General features: G+C 38.1%; 1 protein-coding gene across 1 annotated transcript in view; it reads right to left on the bottom strand.

Moving 5' to 3' along the window:
* TMEM232 (transmembrane protein 232) overlaps positions 1–20,655 on the bottom strand; it is a 206,909-nt gene that overhangs the window by 109,595 nt on the left and 76,659 nt on the right. The window contains exon 10 of the mRNA XM_065920544.1: positions 16,917–17,095. Within this exon, the coding sequence (XP_065776616.1) occupies positions 16,917–17,095 (179 nt within the window). The remainder of the gene's footprint in view (positions 1–16,916; positions 17,096–20,655) is intronic.

A 20,655-nucleotide genomic window follows, 5' to 3' on the forward strand; every position in this document is an offset into this window, starting at 1 on the left:
TAGTGTCAGTCACCCAGTCGTGTCCAGCACTTGGTGACCTGTGGACTGTCCACTCTTCAGGACCCCATGGACGGTAGCCCGCCGGGCTCCTCTGTCCACGGGAGTCTCCAGGCAAGGATACGGGAGTGAGGAGCCACTCCATTCTCCGGGGGATCATCACCACCCAGAGATCGAACCAGGCTCTCCCTCATTACAGGCAGATTCTTCACTGTCTCACTCACCAGGGAGGCCCCAAGAATACTGGAGTGGGCAGCCATCCCCTTCCCAGGGATCAGACGGAGGCCTCCCACACTGCAGGCAGACACTTGACCACATGAGCCAGCAGGGGAGCACCAGGGCAGTAATGGAAGTGGTTCAGTGGAGTGTGGGAATCAGTGGCCAATTTCTTAAAACTAAGGATATTTAGGAATAAGTAACCTTTTTATTTTATTACTGTAAATGTGCTGCCATTATAGGGCCAAAGAAAAGGAAAGAAAATGTTGATTATATCATGCTTATGTTCTACTGTAAAATTAAACCTATAAAGATAAATTGTATAGAAAGTATTCAGACAAGACAGTACAATTTTAATAAATTCAAAATATTTGCTCTAACATATTATACCTATAGACCAAATGTGCTCATTCTTTTGAAATCATCTTGCTTTGTTTTATTCATATATGTGATTTAGTTGTTTAAGTTATTCCACAGTACCATTATTAATTTCCTTAAGAATAGGCAGACTTTTAAAATATAAGATAAATGAGTATCACTTTCCCCAGGAAAATTAAGCATGAAAGAGAGCTTCAGCTGTAGAATTTAAGGAAGTCAAAAGATCACACGGGAATAAAGTAAGAACAGAGTGTTGCCCACGGATGGCAGAGAGAAAACCTGAAAACTGCATAGATACTGATCACTTTGGGCTCCAAAATCACTACAGACGGTGACTGCAGCCATGGAATTAAAAGCTGCCTGCTCCTTGGAAGAAAAGCAATGACCTAGACAGTGTATTAAAAAGCAGAGACATTACTTTGCCTGGAAAGGTCCGTCTATGCAAAGCTGTGGCTTTTCTAGTAGTCATGTAAGGATGTGACAGTTGGACAATAAAAAAGGCTGAGCACTGAAGAACTGATACTTTTGAACTGTGGTGTTGGAGAAGACTCCTGAGAGTCCCTTGGACTGCAAGCAGATCCAACCAGTCCATCCTAAAGGACATCAACCCTGAATATTCACTGGAAGGACTGATGCTGAAACTGAAGCTCTAATACTTTGGCCACCTGATGTGAAGAGCTGACTCGTTGGAAAGACCCTGATGCTGGGTCTTGAAGATTGAAGACTGAAGGGGATGGCAGAGGATGAGATGGTCGGATGGCATCACTGACTTGATGGACATGAGTTTGAGCAAACTCTGGGAGATGGTGAAGGATGGGGAAATGTGGGGTGCTGAAGTCCATGGGGTCGCAAAGAGTCGGACATGACTGAGCAACTGAACTGAACAGCAATCACTTTGACCTTTGGAATAATTAGCTTTGTAGAATTTAAAGGAGTTAGTTTAGACATTGCTAGTACTGAACCTAGTATAGACATGTTAATATGTAACTTGACATTAAAATTATATTACCTTGAGACTTCCCTAGTGGTTCAGTGGTTAAGACTCCATGCTTCCATTGCAGGGGGGCCTGGGTACAATCCCTGGTCAGGGAACCAGATACCACATGCTGCAGCTGAAGAGTCTGCATGCTGCTGCTGCTGCTAAGTCACTTCAGTCGTGTCCAAACCTGTGTGACCCCATAGACGGCAGCCCACCAGACTCCCCCGTCCCTGGTCCCTGGGATTCTCCAGGCAAGAGCACTGGAGTGGGTTGCCATTTCCTGCAACTAAAACAAAAAAAAAAAACCCAAAGCTCACGTGCCACAATGAAGACTGAAGATCCCACATGTGGCATAGTCAAACAAATAAATATTTTTAAAATTTATATACTAGCTAAAAATAAGTTGGAAAAATTTGATGACTAAAGTCATAAAACTGATGCAAGGAAAAACATTATATAGGAAAAGGATAAATAGCAATTGATTAGACACTTTCTCCTATCCATACCAAAATAGAATTCTTGGCCAACAAACCTACCCTTTAGAATCAAATTGAATAAAACCCTTCTGTCAGCAAAAACTGACAGAATTAGCCACCAGCCAATGCTCGTGAAAAGAATATGAAAGGATTTTCTTTGAGCAAAAGAAAAATAATCCCGTATAGAAGGCCAGCAATTCAAGAAGAAAAAGTAAGGAAAGAAAACAAGTAAATATATCAGTAAAGCAAAAGTATATTGAGTGTATAAAACAACATCAATATGTTGGTATCTGTAAACACACACATGTGCACATAGCATACACATATAGAAACACATCCGGAGAAACACAATTTAAATGCTCAACAGGAAAAGTGTATAAAAGAAATAAAAGTTGTTAAAATATTTTAAGACCATTTTATGGCCCAGGAAAACATAAATCCCCCTTACATTAGAATGAAATAATGAAGGATTCATTTTGAAACATTGGAGTAACAAATAAAAGACTGCATGACTACATAAAAAACAAGCAGAAAGGCTAAGATGAAATGGTATAATGAAAAATCTTCCTGAAAGGGCACAAAACCATTTTAAAAAAAGGATTAGAGGACAACCAGAAACAAGTAACAAAATGGCAACAAGTACATAACTATCAATAATCACTTTAAATGTCTGTGATTAAATTCTCCAATCACAGTACCTAAGGTAGCTGATTGGATTTTAAAAAGACAAGACCTATCTACATGTTGCCTACAAGAGACTCTACAGCTAAAGACAAATGCAGACTGAAAGTGGGGATAGAAAAATATGGTCCATGCAAACAGATGTGAAGAGAAAGCTAGGATAGCAATAATCGTATCAGAAAAGTAAACTTTAAAGTCAAACTCTATAATAATAGACTAAAAAGGACATTATACAATGACAAAGGGATCGATACAAGAGGATGTAACATTCGTAACCATGCATGCACCTAATGTAGGGGCTCCTAAACATATAAAGCAAATGTTTACAGACATAAAGGGAGAAATTAACAATAAAGCAGTAATAAGAAACCTTGACATCGCACTTACATCAATGGACAGAGATCCAGACAGAAAATCAGTAAGAAAACACTGGTCCTGAATAACATATTAGACCTGTTGATCTTAATATAGATATTTCAGGGCATTTCATCCAAAAGAGTCAAATACATACTGGGTTCAAGTGCATATGGAAAGTTCTCCCAGACAGATCATGTACTAGGTCTAAAAACAAGTCTCATCAAATTTTAGAGGATAAAAGTCATATCAAGTATCTCTTTTGATCATAACAATATGAAACTAGAAAACAATTATAAGAAGAAAAATGGGAAAAACACAAACACATGGAGAGTGGGCTCACAAAAAACAGTAGTTCAACAAGAAATCAGAGACAGTCGGAATGCACCTTCAGACAAATGAAAATCAAGGCAGAACTTTCCCACATCTATAGGACATAGCAAAAGCACTTCTGAGAGAAATTTTTAGCAATAAGGCCTACTTTATGAAGCAACACAAACCTCAAATAATCTAAATGAGCATCTAAGCAAAATTAGAAAAAGAACAAACAAAGCCCAAAGGAAGCAGAAGAAATAAAATAATAAAGGTAATAAGAAAATAAATAAAATATAGACCAATTAAACAATAGGAAAGATCAATAAAACCAAGAGTTGATTTTCTTTTGAAAAATAAACAAAGTTGATAAGCCTATAGCTAGGCTCATTAAAAAAAAAAGACAGGATACAAATAAATAAGAAATGAAAGAGGAGAAATTACAAATAATATGAGAAAAAATCATAAGAGAATAGTATAAATAGTTAAATGTCAACAAATTGCATAACCAAAAACAAAGGGATAAATCTTTAGAAACATATAACCTATAATCTATCAAGATTAAATCAGGAGGAAATAGACAATCTGAACAGATTGATTACTATAAATTAAATTGAATCAGGAATCAAAAATCTTCCAAAAAATTCCAGGAACAGATGTATTCACAGGAAAATTCTACCAAATATAAAAAGGAGAGTTAATACCTATCCTCAAACTATTACAAAAAGCTAAAGAGGAAGGAACACTCCCAAATTCATTCAACGAGGCCACCATTACCTCATACCAAAACCAGACACTACAAAAAACAAATGTACAAGTCACTGTCTTTGACGAATATGGATGTAAGAATCTGCAACAAACTATTGGCAAACTTAATTCAACAAACATAAAAAAGACCATATACTGTGAACAAGTGAGATTTTATTCCAGGAAAGCAAGTATAGTTCAACTTAAGAAACTCAAATCAATGTGATACCCCACAGTTCCAAGATAAAGGATAAAACTCATGTGATCATCTCAGCAGATACAGGGAAAGCATCTGACACAATTTAATACTTATCCATGATAAACATTCTCAACAAAGTTGGTATAGAGGGAAAATATCTAAACAAAATAATGGCCATTTATGAAAACCCATAACTAACATCACCAGTTCAGTTCAGTTCAGTCGCTCAGTTGTTTCCAACTCTGCGACCCCATGAATCACAGCACGCCAGGCCTCCCTGTCCGTCACCAACTCCCGGAGTTTACCCAAAGCCATGTCCATTGTGTCGGTGATGCCATCCAGCCATCTCATCCTCTGTCATCCCCTTCTCCTCCTGCCCCCAATCCCTCTCAGCATCAGGGTCTTTTCCAATGAGTTAACTCTCTGCATGAGGTGGCCAAAGTATTGGGGTTTCAGCTTCAGCATCAGTCCTTCCAATGAACACCCAGGACTGATCTCCTTTAGGATGGACTGGTTGGATCTCCTTGCAGTCCAAGGGACTCTGAAGAGTCTTCTCCAACACCACAGTTCAAAGCATCAATTATTTGGTACTCAGCTTTCTTTATAGTCCAACTCTCACATCCATTCATGACCACTGGAAAACCCATAGCCTTGACTAGATGGACCTTTGTTGGCAAAGTAATGTCTCTGCTTTCTAACATGCTGTCTAGGTTGGTCACAACTTTCCTTCCAAGGAGTAAGATCATACTCAATGGCTACAAAAAGAAAGCCTTTCCTCTAATATCAGTATCAAGGATGCCCACTCTCACTATTTCTATTTAACATAGTACTGGAAGTCTTAGCCATAGCAATCAGACAAAATAAATAAACGGCATCCACATTGGAAGGGAAGAAGTGAAACTCTCATTATTTTCAGGTGTTGTTTAGTTGCTTAGTTGTGTCTGACTCATTTGTAGGTGATACAATACTTTATATAGAAAAACGTAAAAGTACACATTCCAAAGACCCTGATGCTGGGAAAGACTGAGGGCAGGAGGAGAAGGGGACGACAGAGGATGAGATGGTTGGATGGCATCACCGACTCGATGGACATGAGTTTGGGTAAATTCCGGGAATTGGTGATGGACAGGGAGGCCTGGCGTGCAGTGGTTCATGGAGTCGCAAAGAGTCGGACACGACTGAGTGACTGAGTTGAACTGAACTGAAAAGCACACACACACAATTAAAACTAATAATTAAATTCAGTAAAGTTGCAGCCTACAAGACTAATATACACAAATCTGTTGCTTTTCTATAGACTAATAACGTACTATGTGAAAGAGAAATTAAAAAAATAATCCCACTGAAAACTACATCAAAAAGAATGAAATATCCATGAATAAACTTAACCAAAGAGGTGAAAGAACTATACTCTAAAAACTATAAGACACTGGTGAAGGAACTTAAATATGATATGAATACAGGGAAAGATAGCCTGTGCTAATGGATTGAAAGAATACTGTGAAAATTTCCATCCTACCTACTCAAAGCAATCTACAAATTTAATCCAATACCTATCAAAATATCAGTGATATTTTTCACAGAATTAGAACAAATAATTCCAAAACTTGGATAGAACCATGGAAGATCCCAAATGGCCACAGCAATCTTAAGAAAAAAGGACAAACCTGGAGGTATCATGCTTCCTGACTTCAGACTATACTACAAAAACGTTAGTCGCTCAGTCATGTCAGATTCTGCGGCCCCATGGACTGTAGCCCACCAGGCTCCTCTGTCCATGAGATTTCCCAGGCAAGAATACTGGAATGGGTTGCCATGCCTTTCTCCAGGAGATCTTTCTAACACAGGAATTGAACTGGAGTCAGTAATCAAAACAACATGGTAATGGCAAAAACAAAACAAAACAAAACAGAGATACTGATCAATAGCCGAGAATAGAGAGCCCAGAAGGAAACCTACACACAGGCAATTAATTGATAACAAAGCAAGCAAAAACATGCAATGGAGAGAAGGCAATCTCTGAAAGAAGCGGTGTTGGAAAAAGTGGACAGGTGCATTAAAAGAATGAAGTTTGAACAGTTTCTTATACCTTATTCAAAATAAACTCCAAATGAACTCTAGACCTAAAATGTAAAGACTAGAAAGCATAAATATCCTAGAAAACGTATAAGCAGCACACTCTTTGATGTAAGTCTTGGCAATATTGCTTTGGGTCTGTCTCTTCAAGCAAGAGAAACAAAAGCGAAATAAACAAACGGACCAAATTACGCTTACATCCTTTGCAGAGTGAAGAAAGACAACAACAAAACAAAAAGACAACCTACTGAATGGGAGAAGATATCAGTAAGTGATGTGTCTGATAGGAGTTAATGTCCAAAATATGCGAAGTGTTCATGCCACTCAGTGTCAGAAAACAACTCAGTTAAAAATGGGGTGATCTGAGAGAACAGCATTGAAACAAGTATATTATCAAGTGTGAAACAGATCGCCAGCCCAGGTTGGATGCCTGAGACAAGTGCTCGGGGCTGGTGCACTGGGATGACCCAGAGAGATGGGATGGGGAGGAAGGTGGGAGGGGGGATCGGGATGGGGAACACATGTAAATCCATGGCTGATTCATGTCAATGTATGGCAAAAAAAACACTACAATATTGTAAAGTAATTAGCCTCCAACTAATACAAATAAAGGAAAAAAGGGCAATAGATCTCATTAGACATTTATCAAATATATATGTGTGTGTGTGTGTGTGTGTGTGTATACAGAGAGAGAGAGATGGCCAGTAGGCACATGAAAAGATATTCAACATCACTAATCACTAGGAAAATGCAAACCAAGACCACAATGAGGTATACCTCACACAGGTCAGAATGCCTATCTTCAAAAACGCAACACATTATGAACATTGGTAAAGTTGTGGAAAAAAAGGAACCCAGTACACAGTTGGTAGGCACTGTGGAAAACAGTATGAAGGCTCTTCAAAATATTAAAAGAACCACTACCTAGAGTCAAACAATTCCACTCTTGGGTATATATCCCAAGAAAACAAAAACACTGATTCAAAACGATACAAGTATTCCAATGTTCATGGCAACATTATTTACAATAGGCAAGAACGGGAAGCAACCTAAGTGTCCATCAACAGATGAATGGATAAAGATTGTATATATATTATATATATTTTTCAGAGTGAAGAAAGACAACAACAAAGCAAAAAGACAACCTACTGAATGGGAGAAGATATCGGCAAATGATGAGCCTGATAGGAGTTAATGACCAAAATATACAAAGAGTTCACACAACTCAGTATCAAGAAAACAATTCAATTAAAAAATAAATAAATATAGTATATATAACACACATATATGTGTATTGCTTAGTTATAGAAAAGAATGAAATTTTGCCATTTGCCACAACATTGATGGACCTGAAGGGTATTGCGCTTGTGTGAAGTAAGTCAGAGAAAAACGAATGCTGTATATTTTCACTTACATATGAAATCTAAAACTTAAAACAAATGAATGCATGTGAGAAAGCAAACGGACCTATAGAAGATAAAGTAGTGATTACTAGTAAGCAGGAGAGTGGGGCAGAGGCAAGAGAGGGGAAGCTGCAAAGAGGTACAAACTACAGGGATAAAATAAGACACAAGGATAAAATGCACAGCACGAAGAATACAACCAATATTTCAAAATAACTTTAATGGAATTTAATTTATAAAACTGTCGATCACTACGCTGCATACCTGAAGTTAATATAGCACTATAAATCAAGTAAACTTCAATAAAAAAGAATGGAATTGAAAAGGGGGGAAAACGGAGAGCCAGGAAGAGGAAGTAAAAGTAGAATAGTAAACAACAAGATGTAGCAATAAACACAAATACATTCTAATGGTATTAAGTGCAAATAAAATAAGGGTTAAAATGCAAGATCAATAATTTTCAGATTAAAAAATACTGCTTCTCTAAAGATATATACATATAAGGATTCAAAGAGCTTGAAATTTAAAAAAAAGGAAATAGGTACTCCATGCAAATACTAACCAGAAGGACCCTAATAAAAGAAAGGTACAGTGGTTATATTCATAATAGAAAAGATACAGTTTTTATAAAGAAGAACATTTCATCATGATGAGACTATTGTCCCTGAGCACATAATTAAGCTAGAAATAAAAAATCATAAACATAGCAACAAATCTCCACATATGTAGCCATTACAAAATCTTCAATAACCAATGGTTCAAAACAGAAGTAATAAGTGTCAGTATCAAGAGAATCAAAACTTGTTTTTCATAAACTCTTGGCATAATAGACTAAAAGGAGAACAGCAGACATAACATCATGACAGGTTCTAAATATGCTAAATATCACAGAAGGATATCGTGAGGGATATTATAATGTATCTTTAAAATGGAGATGGCATAGATAAATGCTTAGGGAGGAAAAAAACAACCAAAACTGAAGTAAAGAAAAATAAAGTCTAGGAAGGCATACAACTGAAAGTTAATTCTACAAATTAAAACCTTTTATAGAAGTATTCATGATCAAATGTCTTCACTTGGAAATTCTACAAAATTACTAAGGAAGAAATCATGACAATAAGACAAAATTCTTCCAAAGAACAGAAAAAAATAAAAAGTATAACCACTTCCAAATACATTGTATTACTTCAGCATAACTTTGATATAAAATCTTATAAGAAAACATTATAAGAGAAACATTATGGGTGCAATATCTTGAGCAAAATAATATCAAAGCAGATACAGCCATATTAAAACATTACTACAGCATGAACAAATGTTTTTCATACAGGAATGCAGTGACTATTCAACATAAGAAAATCAAACAATATAATCTGCACCAATATCCACAGTCAAATTACTTTATCTTTTAAGAACCTCAACTGTCCTTATTTAATATAACAATTTCCTCATCAGTAAATCAAGATTTATCTCAGTTCAGTCACTCAGACATGTCCAACTCTTTGCAATCCCATGGGCTGCAGCACACCAGACTTCCCTGTCCATCACTGTCTCCCAGAGTTTGCTCAAACTCATGTCTATTGAGTCAATGAGGCCATCCAACCATCTCATCCTGTCGTCCCCTTCTCCTCCCACCTTCAATCTTTCCCAGCATCAGGGTCTATTTCAGAGTCAGCTCTTCGCATCCGGTGGCCTAATACTGGACCTTCAACTTCAGCATCAGTCCTTCCAATGGACATCCCAGAATGATCTCCTTCAGAACGGACTGGTTGGATCTCCTTGCAGTCCAAGGGACTCTCAAGAGTCTTCTCCAACACCACGGTTCAAAAGCATCAATTCTTCAGTGAAGGCTTTCTGTGGGTCTAACTCTTACATCCATACATGACCACTGGAAAAACCATAGCCTTGACTAGATGGACTTTGTTGGCAAAGTAATGTCTCTGCTTTTTAATATGCTGTCTAGGTTGGTCATAACTTTCCTTCCAAGGAGTAAGTGTCTTTTAATTTCATGGCTGCAATCACCATCTGCAGTGAGTTTGGAGCCCAGAAAAATAAAATCAGCCACTGTTTCCACTGGTTCCCCATCTCCTTACCATAAAGTGATGAGACCAGAAACCATGATCTTTATTTTTTGAATGTTGAGTTTTAAGCCAACTTTTTCACTCTCCTCTTTCACTTTCATCAGGAGGCTCTTCAGTTCTTCTTCACTTTCTGCCATAAGCATGGTGTCATCTGCATATCTGAGGTTATTGATATTTCTCCCGGGAATCTTGATTCTAGCTTGTGCCTCATCCAGCTCAGTCTTTCCCATGATGTACTCTGCATATAAGTTAAATAAGCAGGGTGACAGTACACAACCTTGATGTACTCCTTTCCTGATTTGGTACCAGTCTGTTGTTCCATGTCTGGTTCTAACTGTTGCTTCTTCACCTGCATACAGATTTCTCAGGAGGCAGGTCAGGTGGTCTGGTATTCCCATCTCTTGAAGAGTTTTCCAGTTTATTGTGATCCGCACAGTCAAAGGCTTTGGTATTGTCAATAAAGAAGAAGTTGATGTTTTTCTGGAACTCTCTTGCTTTTTTGATGATCCATCAGATGTCAGCAATTTTCTCTCTGGTTCATCTGCCTTTTCCAAATCCAGCTGGAGCATCTGGAAGTTCTCATTTCATGTACTTTTGAAGCCTGGCTTGGATAACTTTGAGCATTAGTTTGCTAGCGTGTGAGATGACTGCAATTGTGTGGCAGTTTGAACAATCTTTGGCAGTGCCTTTGGGATTGGAATGAAAACTGACCTTTTCCAGTTCTGTGGCCACTGCTGAGTTTTCCAAGTTTTCTGGCATGTTGAGTGCAGCACTTTCACAACATCATTTTTCAGGATTTGAAATAGCTCAACTGGAATTCCATCACCTCCACTAGCTTTGTTTGTAGTGATGCTTCCTAAGGCCCACTTGACTTCCCATTCCAGGATGTCTGGCTCTAGGGGAGTGATCACACCATTGTGATTATCTGGGTCATGAACATCTTTTTTGTACAGTTCTTCTGTGTATTCTTGTCACCTCTTCTTAATCTCTTCTGCTTCTGTTAGGTCCATACCATTTCTGTCCTTTATTGGCCCATCTTTGCATGAAATGTTCCCTTGGTGTCTCTAATTTTCTTGAAGAGATCTCTAGTCTTGCTTCTTTTGTTTTCCTCTATTTGTTTGCACTGATCAATGAAGAAGGCTTTCTTATCTCTCCTTGCTATTCTTTGGAACTCTGCATTCAGATGGGTATATCTTTCCTTTTCTCCTTTGCCTTTCACTTCTCTTTTTTTCTAATGAACTCCCCAGGTCTCTTTTTTTCTCATAAACCCCCTTCCCCCCCCACGTCTCTTCTTTTCTCATTCTTTTCAAATCTCCTCTTTTCCCATGAACTTCTTTTATCATGAATTCCCCAGGTTGGTAGGTGCCCAATATGCTACTGGAGAAGAGTGGAGAAATAGCTCCAGAAAGAATGAAGAGGCTGAGTCAAAGTGAAAACAACACCCAGCTGTGGATGTGGCTGGTGATGGAAGTGAAGTCTGATGCTGTAAAGGGAACAATACCGCATAGCAACCTGGAACATTAGGTCCATGAATCAAGATAAATTGGAAGAGGTCAAACAGGAGACGGCAAGAGTGAATGTCGACATTTTAGGAATCAGTGAACTAAAATGGACTGGAATGGGTGAACTGAACTCAGATGACCATTATATCTACTACTGTGGGCAAGAATCCCTTAGAAGAAATGGAGTAGCCCTAATAGTCAACAAAAGAGTCTGAATTGCAGTACTTGGGTGCAATCTCAAAAATGACAGAATAATCTCTGTTTGTTTCCAAGGCAAACCATTCAATATCACAGTAATACAAGCCTATGCCCCAACCAGTAATGCTGAAGAACCTGAAGTTGAACGGTTCTATGAAGACCTACAAGATCGTCTAGAATTAACACCAAAAAAAGATGCTCTTTTCATTTTAGGGGACTGGAATGAAAAAGTAGTAAATCAAGAAACACCTGGAGTAACAGGCAAATTTGGCCTTGGAATACAGAATGAAGTAGGGCAAAGGCTAACAGAGTTTTGCCAAGAGAATGCACTGGTCATAGCAAACACCCTCTTCCAATAACACAAGAGAAGACTCTACACATGGACCTCACCAGATGGTCAGCACCGAAATCAGACTGATTATATCCTGTGCAGCCGAAGATGGAGAAGCTCTATATAGTCAGCAAAAAGAAGACTGGGAGCTGACTGTGGCTCAGATCATGAACTCCTTATTGCCAAATTCTAGACCACTCAGGTATGACCTAAATCAAATCCCTTATGATACACAGTGGAAGTGACAAGTAGATTCAAGTGATTAGATCTGATAGACAGAGTGCCCGATGAACTATGGATGGAGGTTTGCAACTTTGTACTGCAGGTGCCTATCAGAACCATCCCCAAGAAAATCAATACTATAACCACTTATACATCATATGAGGCTTTTTTGAGGATTAAATAATGAATGCATGTATAGTGTTTAGCACATGGTACACAGTAAATGCCCAACAAATCTTAGTTATTACTACTAGTGTGTTTTAAGAAATAATTTTGAAAGGAGAATTCCCTGGGGGTCCAATATCAAGAATCTGTCTGGCAATGCTGGGGAAGCAGGTTCCATCCCGGGTCGGGGAAATAAAATTCCATGTACTGTGGAACAACCAAGCCTCCATGCCACAACTACTGAGCTCACAAATCTGGAGCCCAAGCAAAACAACTAGAGAGTCTGGACGGTGGAGCGACTGAACCTGCATGCCGCAGTCAGAGAGTCCGTGTGCTGCGGTGAAAGCGCCACTTAACACAATTAGATCCCGCATGCCCCAACGAAGACCCAGTGCAGTCAAATAAAACAATTAAAAACTAAAAAAATAAGTATGAAAGAAATAACATTTTCACTGAACATTGTGGAAGATTAAAATCTCGTTTATTTAGTGCTCAACTTGAAAACTCCTACATTAAAAAGAAAAAAAAAAACCACTCCAAAACTTAAAGGCTTAACGCAAACATTTGCTTAGCTCCATGGCGCCAAGGTCAGCAATTAGAGCTGGGCATGGCAGAATGTGTCTTCTGCTCTCATTTATGTGTCTGTGATCCATTGTTAGATCAGGTTGTCGTTCAGTTGCTCAGTTGTGTCTAACTCTGCAACCCCATGGACAGCAGCACGTCAGCTTTCCCCTCGTTCACCATCTCCCAGAGTTTGCTCGAACTCATGTCCATTGAGTCTATGATGCCATCCAACCATCTCATCCTCTGTCATCCCCTTCTCCCACCTTCGGTCTTTCCCAGCATCAGGGTCTTTTCCAATGAGTCAGCTCTTCACATCAGGTGGCCCAAAGGATTGGAGCTTCAGCTTTAGCATCAGTCTTTCCAATGAATACTCAGGACTGATTTCCTTTAGAACTCATTGGTTTGATCTCCTTGCAGTCCAAGTGACTCTTAAGAGTCTTCTCCAACACCATAGTTTGAAAGCATCAATACTTTGGTGCTCAGCCTTCTTTATGGTCCAACTCTCACATCCATACACGACCACTGGAAAAATCAGCTGGCCAGGGACCAGCCAGTTTTGAGATGGGGACGTTGAAAAACTAGGGTGGCTCGTCTCTGCCACGTTGTCTCCCATCCACCTGGTTAACTCTGACTTATTTACAGATCAGTTACAGGGTCCCAGGGAACAAGAAAGGGCAAGCACCAATATATATGCATTTTCAAATCTCTACTTGTATAACATTAGTATTGTTTAAGTTAGGTCACCTGGTCAAGCCAAGAATTTGAGTGTAGAAAGAAAGATATGATATACGGACCCTTGAATAAATTGGGGACAATTATGCAAACAGTTTACCACAAGTTCCAAAGCAAAATTACCAAACCATTAAAATCCAGTAAGAACAACCTATTTTCTCCTCAAACTGTTTTCTTAAGATCTCCAGTTTTATAAAATCATCCTTTAGTCCCTAAGACCTTACCTTGGTAACCCAAATATACCTTTCAAATTTAATGCCTAATATTGCCCAATCCAAACTTTCTTCCTCAACTACAGAAAGTAAACCAATGACTTTCTCTTAAAAGGTCCTTATTTATTCTTGGCTCCTACCATTTCCTTATTTTAAAGATGTTCTTTGACCCTCCCCCTTTCGATCATTTCATGTAACTCATCATTTATGTTTCCAGCTCAAATACTGCTAAAACAATAATGTCAGTTCAGCCAGTCAGTTCAGTCGCTCAGTTGTGTCCGACTCTTTGCAACCCCATGAATTGCAGCATGCCAGGCCTCCCTGTCCATCACCAACTCCCAGAGTTTACTCAAACTCATGCCCATCGAGTCGGTGATGCCATCCAGACATCTCATCCTCTGTCGTCCCCTTCTCCTCCTGCCTTCAATCTCTCCCAGCATCAGGATATTTTCCAATGAGTCAACTCTTCGCATGAAGTGGCCAAAGTATTGGAGTTTTAGCTTCAGCATCAGTCCTTCCAATGAACACCCAGGACTGATCTCCTTCAGGATGGACTGGTTTGATCTCCTTGCAGTCCAAGGGACTCTCAAGAGTCTTCTCCAACACCACAGTTCAAAAGCATCAATTCTTCAGCACTCAGCTTTCTTCACAGCCCAACTCTCACATCCATACATGACCACTGGAAAAATATTTGGTCTCTTTTTTCTTATATTAATGAGGAAAAAACAGACCAAACATTTATGTGAACTTCCATTTATGCCATGAACTTTAACAGAGCCAGTCACATATAGAATATTCTTTTTGTACTGATCCTTATCTTTCTAAAGAATAGGTCTTCTGGATGAAACAGTAAAATTTACTGTGTGAAGGTTATTTATTGGACATCCTTGCTTCTTCCATAGAATTGAGTATGATAAAATAAATTTAGTAAGTACTCGTATTTGCTTCATATTCTTTTACTGTTCTTGGTGAGAACTTTTATATAATTTCTCACTTTATATACTCATATATCTCAATATTAAGTAAGAGAATCAAACTAAACTGATATTTAACCAACTAGATATTTTCTAATTTATCATTTATATCATTATTTATATTGCTTAGTAATTCAAATATGTCTATCTCTCTCTAGTTAACCTATATATGAAACAGACCTACAGTAAATTATTCCTTTTGTTAGTCTACCTAATACAAATTAAGTTTGCTTTATATTAAATATGTATTACACATAAATTGATATAACTGCTTTTACAAATTTCTAATTTAGATTTTTCTGTAAGGAAAACTTTCCTTCCTCACACACTGACTATTTAAAATAAATGAAAGCATCCCTTGGAAGTCTCACTAAGCACCAAAAACTAATTAGCACATCTAGTGGTTAAGCTTTTGTTTATTCCTTCATTCTCAGAACTGACTGCTTGAGTAATAAGGTCTTCACTTGGATCTAGCATCTAAAAAATATTTGCCAAGTCTGATTAACTGACTTATGAATTTCAAATGTAATTATCTATAGAAATTTAGTAAAATTTTGAAGAAAGAAGCTATCTTACACCAAGTGATTGGCTTTGAAAACAGGCATATAAATAGAATTCTAATTACTGAAATGACAAATTTGAGTTAGCTTATTTATGTAGTTACAATATAAACCACATGAGGTATGAAGTGGCATATGAAAATAGGTACAAAACCAGATAATAACATAAATAATTGAAAGAATCATGGAAGCAGGAAAAAAAGAATATAATAAGACTGAATAATATGAATTAATCATCCTCTATTTCTCTTAGAAAATGGCTAAAAATTTGACTATTTTTTTAAGCTTCAGCAAGTAGCTTATATGAAATCAAAAATAAGGTTCAGAAAGCACATGGAGGATTTATTTCCTATAACCCAGTAAAGAGAATACTGGGTGATATAGTGGTCATCACTATAATAGGCACAATAATTTTCTTTGTTTTTCTTCTCTTTTTTCTGTGTTCCTCACTCCAAAACCAAGGAAAAGCTGAAGCAAACAGCATAAAAGCAAGTCCATGAAATCCAAAACAATGTAGTTTAAAAGGGCAGCAATTTGACTGTCTCTTTCTATGAAAAAAAATACTAGAAATCTAGGGAAAAGAATTGACTACATGTTTTCATATTGTCCTCCATAAAGATCATTACTCCAAATCAGATGTGTAATTCAAAAACAAAGAGTTTAAGGTTCTGTCTTCCACTAAGGATCTGAAGTGTAGGTATTCTGTATAGCAACAATGGCCTACCCATACACTTGGACAATCAATTCAGCAGAGTGAATCATTATTTGCTCTTGTTGCTAACATCAACTCACAATTGTTGCTAACATCAACCCTCAATTATTAGAAAACAGGATATTAACAGTGTTAGGATAATTGCATCTGTGAAAGCTAGAAAGAACCAGAAACTTTCAGGGACAGAAAAACAGTATACTTTAGGGTAACAAATTAGCCTGTTTCAAAATAAGACATGAAGCGGGGAGAGAAATGGTGGCGTTTTCAATTATCATAGGTATCACATGGATTAAAAAAAGTCAGTGGAAAATCATATTTGTATTTTATGAAGAATGGATAGCTAGTTTCAAAATGATTTTACATATATATTCAAACAGAATGGAAAAACCAAGAATTTGTAAAATATATTTTTAACTTTAAAGAAAAAGACATTAGATGTAGTGAGTCCAAATTTGTGACTTATATTGTCTGATGCTGGAAAGGTAAACTTATAAATAACTAAATAATTTATTATCCAAATTGAAACACTTTTAAGAATGAATTAATCCACTACTAATAAGAAAGCTGGAAAATTAGGCATAGACCCAGGCCAACCTCGACCTAGTTAGAGCTGTGTTGTAAAGTCACAAGCCCAAAGCAGAAAATTTACTCTTCCCCAAAATTAACTCCTTTCTTGAAGCTGCTTAACCAGAAGACTGCCAACTCTCTTCTTTAACTAAAATTAGGTCAGTGTTATATGTTAAAAAATTGTGTTCTCAATTGTGAATCACTGATACACGCTGATTATGGATATTCAGCTTCCTGGTGATAAAATTTCCTATTGATTACCCAGCGTATTATCTTACCTGAGCAATGTTAACTGCATTACAGATTCGCCTATCTTTCTCACGGTCCTTGGTTTCCTGTAACATTTGCCATATTTTGTTCCTAAGACCATCCTGCTCTTTATCTCCCCGGAGTTCCCACGACATTTTCACCAGGTTGTACACTAGGCCATAGCGTCCAGTCCATTTCACCTGATCATCTGTTTATAAAGAAATATTTTGGGGGGAAGGCATTTTATTCATCTTACTAATGTATGTTATTGTGAAAAAAGAAGACACTTGACTTTATTAATATTTTAAAATTTTAAATTCTGAGCTTTGGATTTTTTTTTTTTACCCATGATTACTTTTACTCCTTTAATTTTAAAACATCTCACAGATGATTTAAAAACTTCTGACCATGTGAAAAGTTACTTACACCTAACTGATATTATACCTCATAAATTAAAAAGTTAAAAGATAAACTCTTAACTATGTACTGTAAACACACTTTTGAAATTCAAATAAAGAGGAATATGTTTAAGGCAGTATAAACACAGACCACCATGGTGAATTTTCATAATAAATCAGAGAAATAGGAGAAAAATCCTGCCTGTTATAAAAATGATCAAATTCTATGAAATATGGCATCTGAACCAAGAAAAAAGCTTTAAAAATAATGTGAAAAGCACACAAAAACTACTGATATAATTATAAGCTGGGAGATTTTTTTAAATAATAGATACATAAATCAAATGAAATAGGGGAAGAGAGTAATTAATTCAGAAGAGGTTTTTTAAAAGTCTAATACACTTCTCCTTCTAAAAATTATATACCAATTAGCAATTTAAATAAGTTACCAAGTTCTACTTTTAAAATATGCATTTCTCTTACAGAAAAGAGGACAAAGTTTCTCTTTATCTTAATTATATCTTACCTAGATGATATATTGCTATGTAATACTATTCAAGAAAAGAGAACTCTAATTTAGACAGTGATGGGATAAATAAATTTAGAGAATAATGCATGTCTCAAATGGTATATGAGCTTAACTTAGCCAAAGAGCACCATGAGGATATTGACTATACGTGAAGCAAGAAAGAGGACTAAGAGGAAGAAAAGGTTCAGAAAGAGAGATGGAAGGTATTCTGGTGAGAGCTAGTCTGACTCTGAAAATTATCGATGCCCTTCTTGAATAAAGAGATAAACACACACTGAAAAGTCATGATCTTCAACTTTTCGTAACTTAATCTGGATTTCATAACCAGGTTAATAATAATTATTATTGTTATGATAAATAGAATACCTGGGAATATGTGTCCATATTCTAGTTACTCATTACAATTCTGCTATGAAGACTATATTATACTTGGAATAATAGAAGGGAACGTAACATATGAGCCTCAACTTGGATAAAAATTCCTCTAGCATCACACACAGGGTGTATATTGTCACCCTGCTGACTTAACTTATACAGAGTACATCATATGAAATATTGGGCTGGATGAATCACAAGCTGGAATCAAGACTGATGGGAGAAATATCAATAACCTCAGATATGCAGATGACACCACCCTTATTGCAGAAAGTGAAGAGGAACTAAGGAGCCTCTTGATGAAAGTGAAAGAGGAGAGTGAAAAAACTTAAAACTCAACATTCAGAAAACTAAGATATGGCATCCGGTCCCATCATCTCATGGCAAATAGATAGGGAAACAATGGAAACAGTGAGAGACTTTATTTTGGGGGCTCCAAAATCACTGCAGATGGTGACTACAGTCATGAAATTAAAAGACACCTGCTCCTTGAAGGAAAGCTATGACCAACCTAGACAGCATATTAAAAGGCAGAGACATTACTTTGCCAACAAAGGTCCATCTAGTCAAAGATATGGTTTTTCCAGTGGTCATGTATGGATGTGAGAGTTGGACTATAAAGAAAGCTGAACGCTGAAGAATTGATGCTTTTGAACTGTGGTGTTGGAGAAGACCCTTGAGAGTCCCTTGGACTGCAAGGAGATCCAACCAGTCCTTTCTAAGGGAAATCAGTCTTAACATTCATTGGAAGGACTGAGCTGAGGCTGAAACTCCAATACTTTGGCCACCTGATGCGAAGAACTGACTCTGGAAAAGACCCTGATGCTGGGAAAGATTGAAGGCAGGAGGAGAAGGGGACAAGAGTGGATGAGATGGTTGGATGGCATCATGGACTCAATGGACATGAGTTTGAGCAAGCTCTGGGGGTTGGTGATGGACAGGGAGGCCTGACATACTGCAGTCCATGGGGTTGCAAAGAGTTGGACACGATTGAGTGACTGAACTGAAACATAACACCTCATTGAGCAGATACAACATTAGTCTTTTGCTCAAATGTCTACCGTTTAATCTGACCTCATTTATCTTTCGTTATTTTACCTTACACACTTCTCTTATGAACTCTCTATGGTAGCTCCATTTAAGATTCTCTCTGTCCTCCTCTTTTTCTACAGCTGCCTCTCCGCTTGGGGTCAGCTGACCTGTTACTGGGGGACCTGACTGGGCCTGGTTCCTGCGGGTCCCTGAATGGGTGGGAGCACCTCCAGGATCATGTGGAATAGAGCTGGAGCTGGTCATGGGATCATAGCTGGGTCCACAGGTCTCAGGCCTGTTATCTGGAGTAGGGATGGATTTAGCTCCTCTAGGTCTGTGTGCATGCTCCTGCAAGGTCCTGGGTGGGTTTCTGGGTGCACAGAACTGCTTCTGGACCATGGTACAGTGAGGCTAGAACCAGGTCTCAGAGATGCTTCAGGATTCACAGGCAGGCCTCAGTCAGTGGGCCCGGGACTCAGGGCACGGCAAGCATGGGTCCTCCCAAGCCCTCTGGTGGGTGGGGCTAGTGGCAGGACTGCAGACAAGCAGGGAGGAGCTGAGTCACAGGAAGACAGCAGAGATTCTAGGTCCACAGTTAGACCACTGCTGACAGGCCGGCCACCTAAGTCCAGCCTGCCTTCTTGAAGAGGCTCTCCTGAGTCTTGGGCTGCATTTGTGTTTTACAACCTATCACTTGGGTTCCAAGGTCCTCCCAAAGGTGCTTTTGTTCACGGATGTTTGTCCAAGTTATTTTTGTCTGTGGAAGGATGAAGGCCAAGGAACTCCTGTTCTACCATCTTACAGACATGACTTCCCATATATAATTTCAACTATGGCAGTACACTGATTTTTAACTGGCAAATTCTTATCAGGGGAAAAATGTATTTTCAGAAGAATTTGATGCTTAACTTAGCCTCTTAATTGCAACTTACACTTTCTGTTCTCAAATATCAATTTTAGATAGAAGCCTTCCTCCTCTCATTTCTAAACTCGTTTCTTTTCTGTGTTCTCTTACCTTCTACTGCACCTTCCTTTCCTGTGAATGGAATAGAAGGTGAGATTGTAAAGAAAAGTACTTTCCTGAATTGGAGAGGCCATGCTTTATGGAATAAGATTATTCCAGTCTCCACCTGGCTCTCATCAGCAGTGCGATGCTGTTGTTCAGTTTAAGTCACTTCTGACTCTTTGCAACCCCATGGACTGCAGCATGCCTAGGCTTCCCTGACCTTCACTGTCTCCCAGTTTGTGCAAACTCATGTCCATTGAGTTGATGGCGCCATCCAACCATCCAATCTTTTTCACTCTCCCCTTTCACTTTCATCAGGAGGCTCCTTAGTTCTTCTTCAGGTTCTATCATAAGGGTGGTGTCATCTGCATATCTGAGGTTATTGATATTTCTCCCAGTAATCTTGACTCCGGCTTGTGCTTCATCCA

Source organism: Muntiacus reevesi, chromosome 1 (assembly GCF_963930625.1).
Source record: "Muntiacus reevesi chromosome 1, mMunRee1.1, whole genome shotgun sequence".
NCBI classification, from domain to species: domain Eukaryota; kingdom Metazoa; phylum Chordata; class Mammalia; order Artiodactyla; family Cervidae; genus Muntiacus; species Muntiacus reevesi.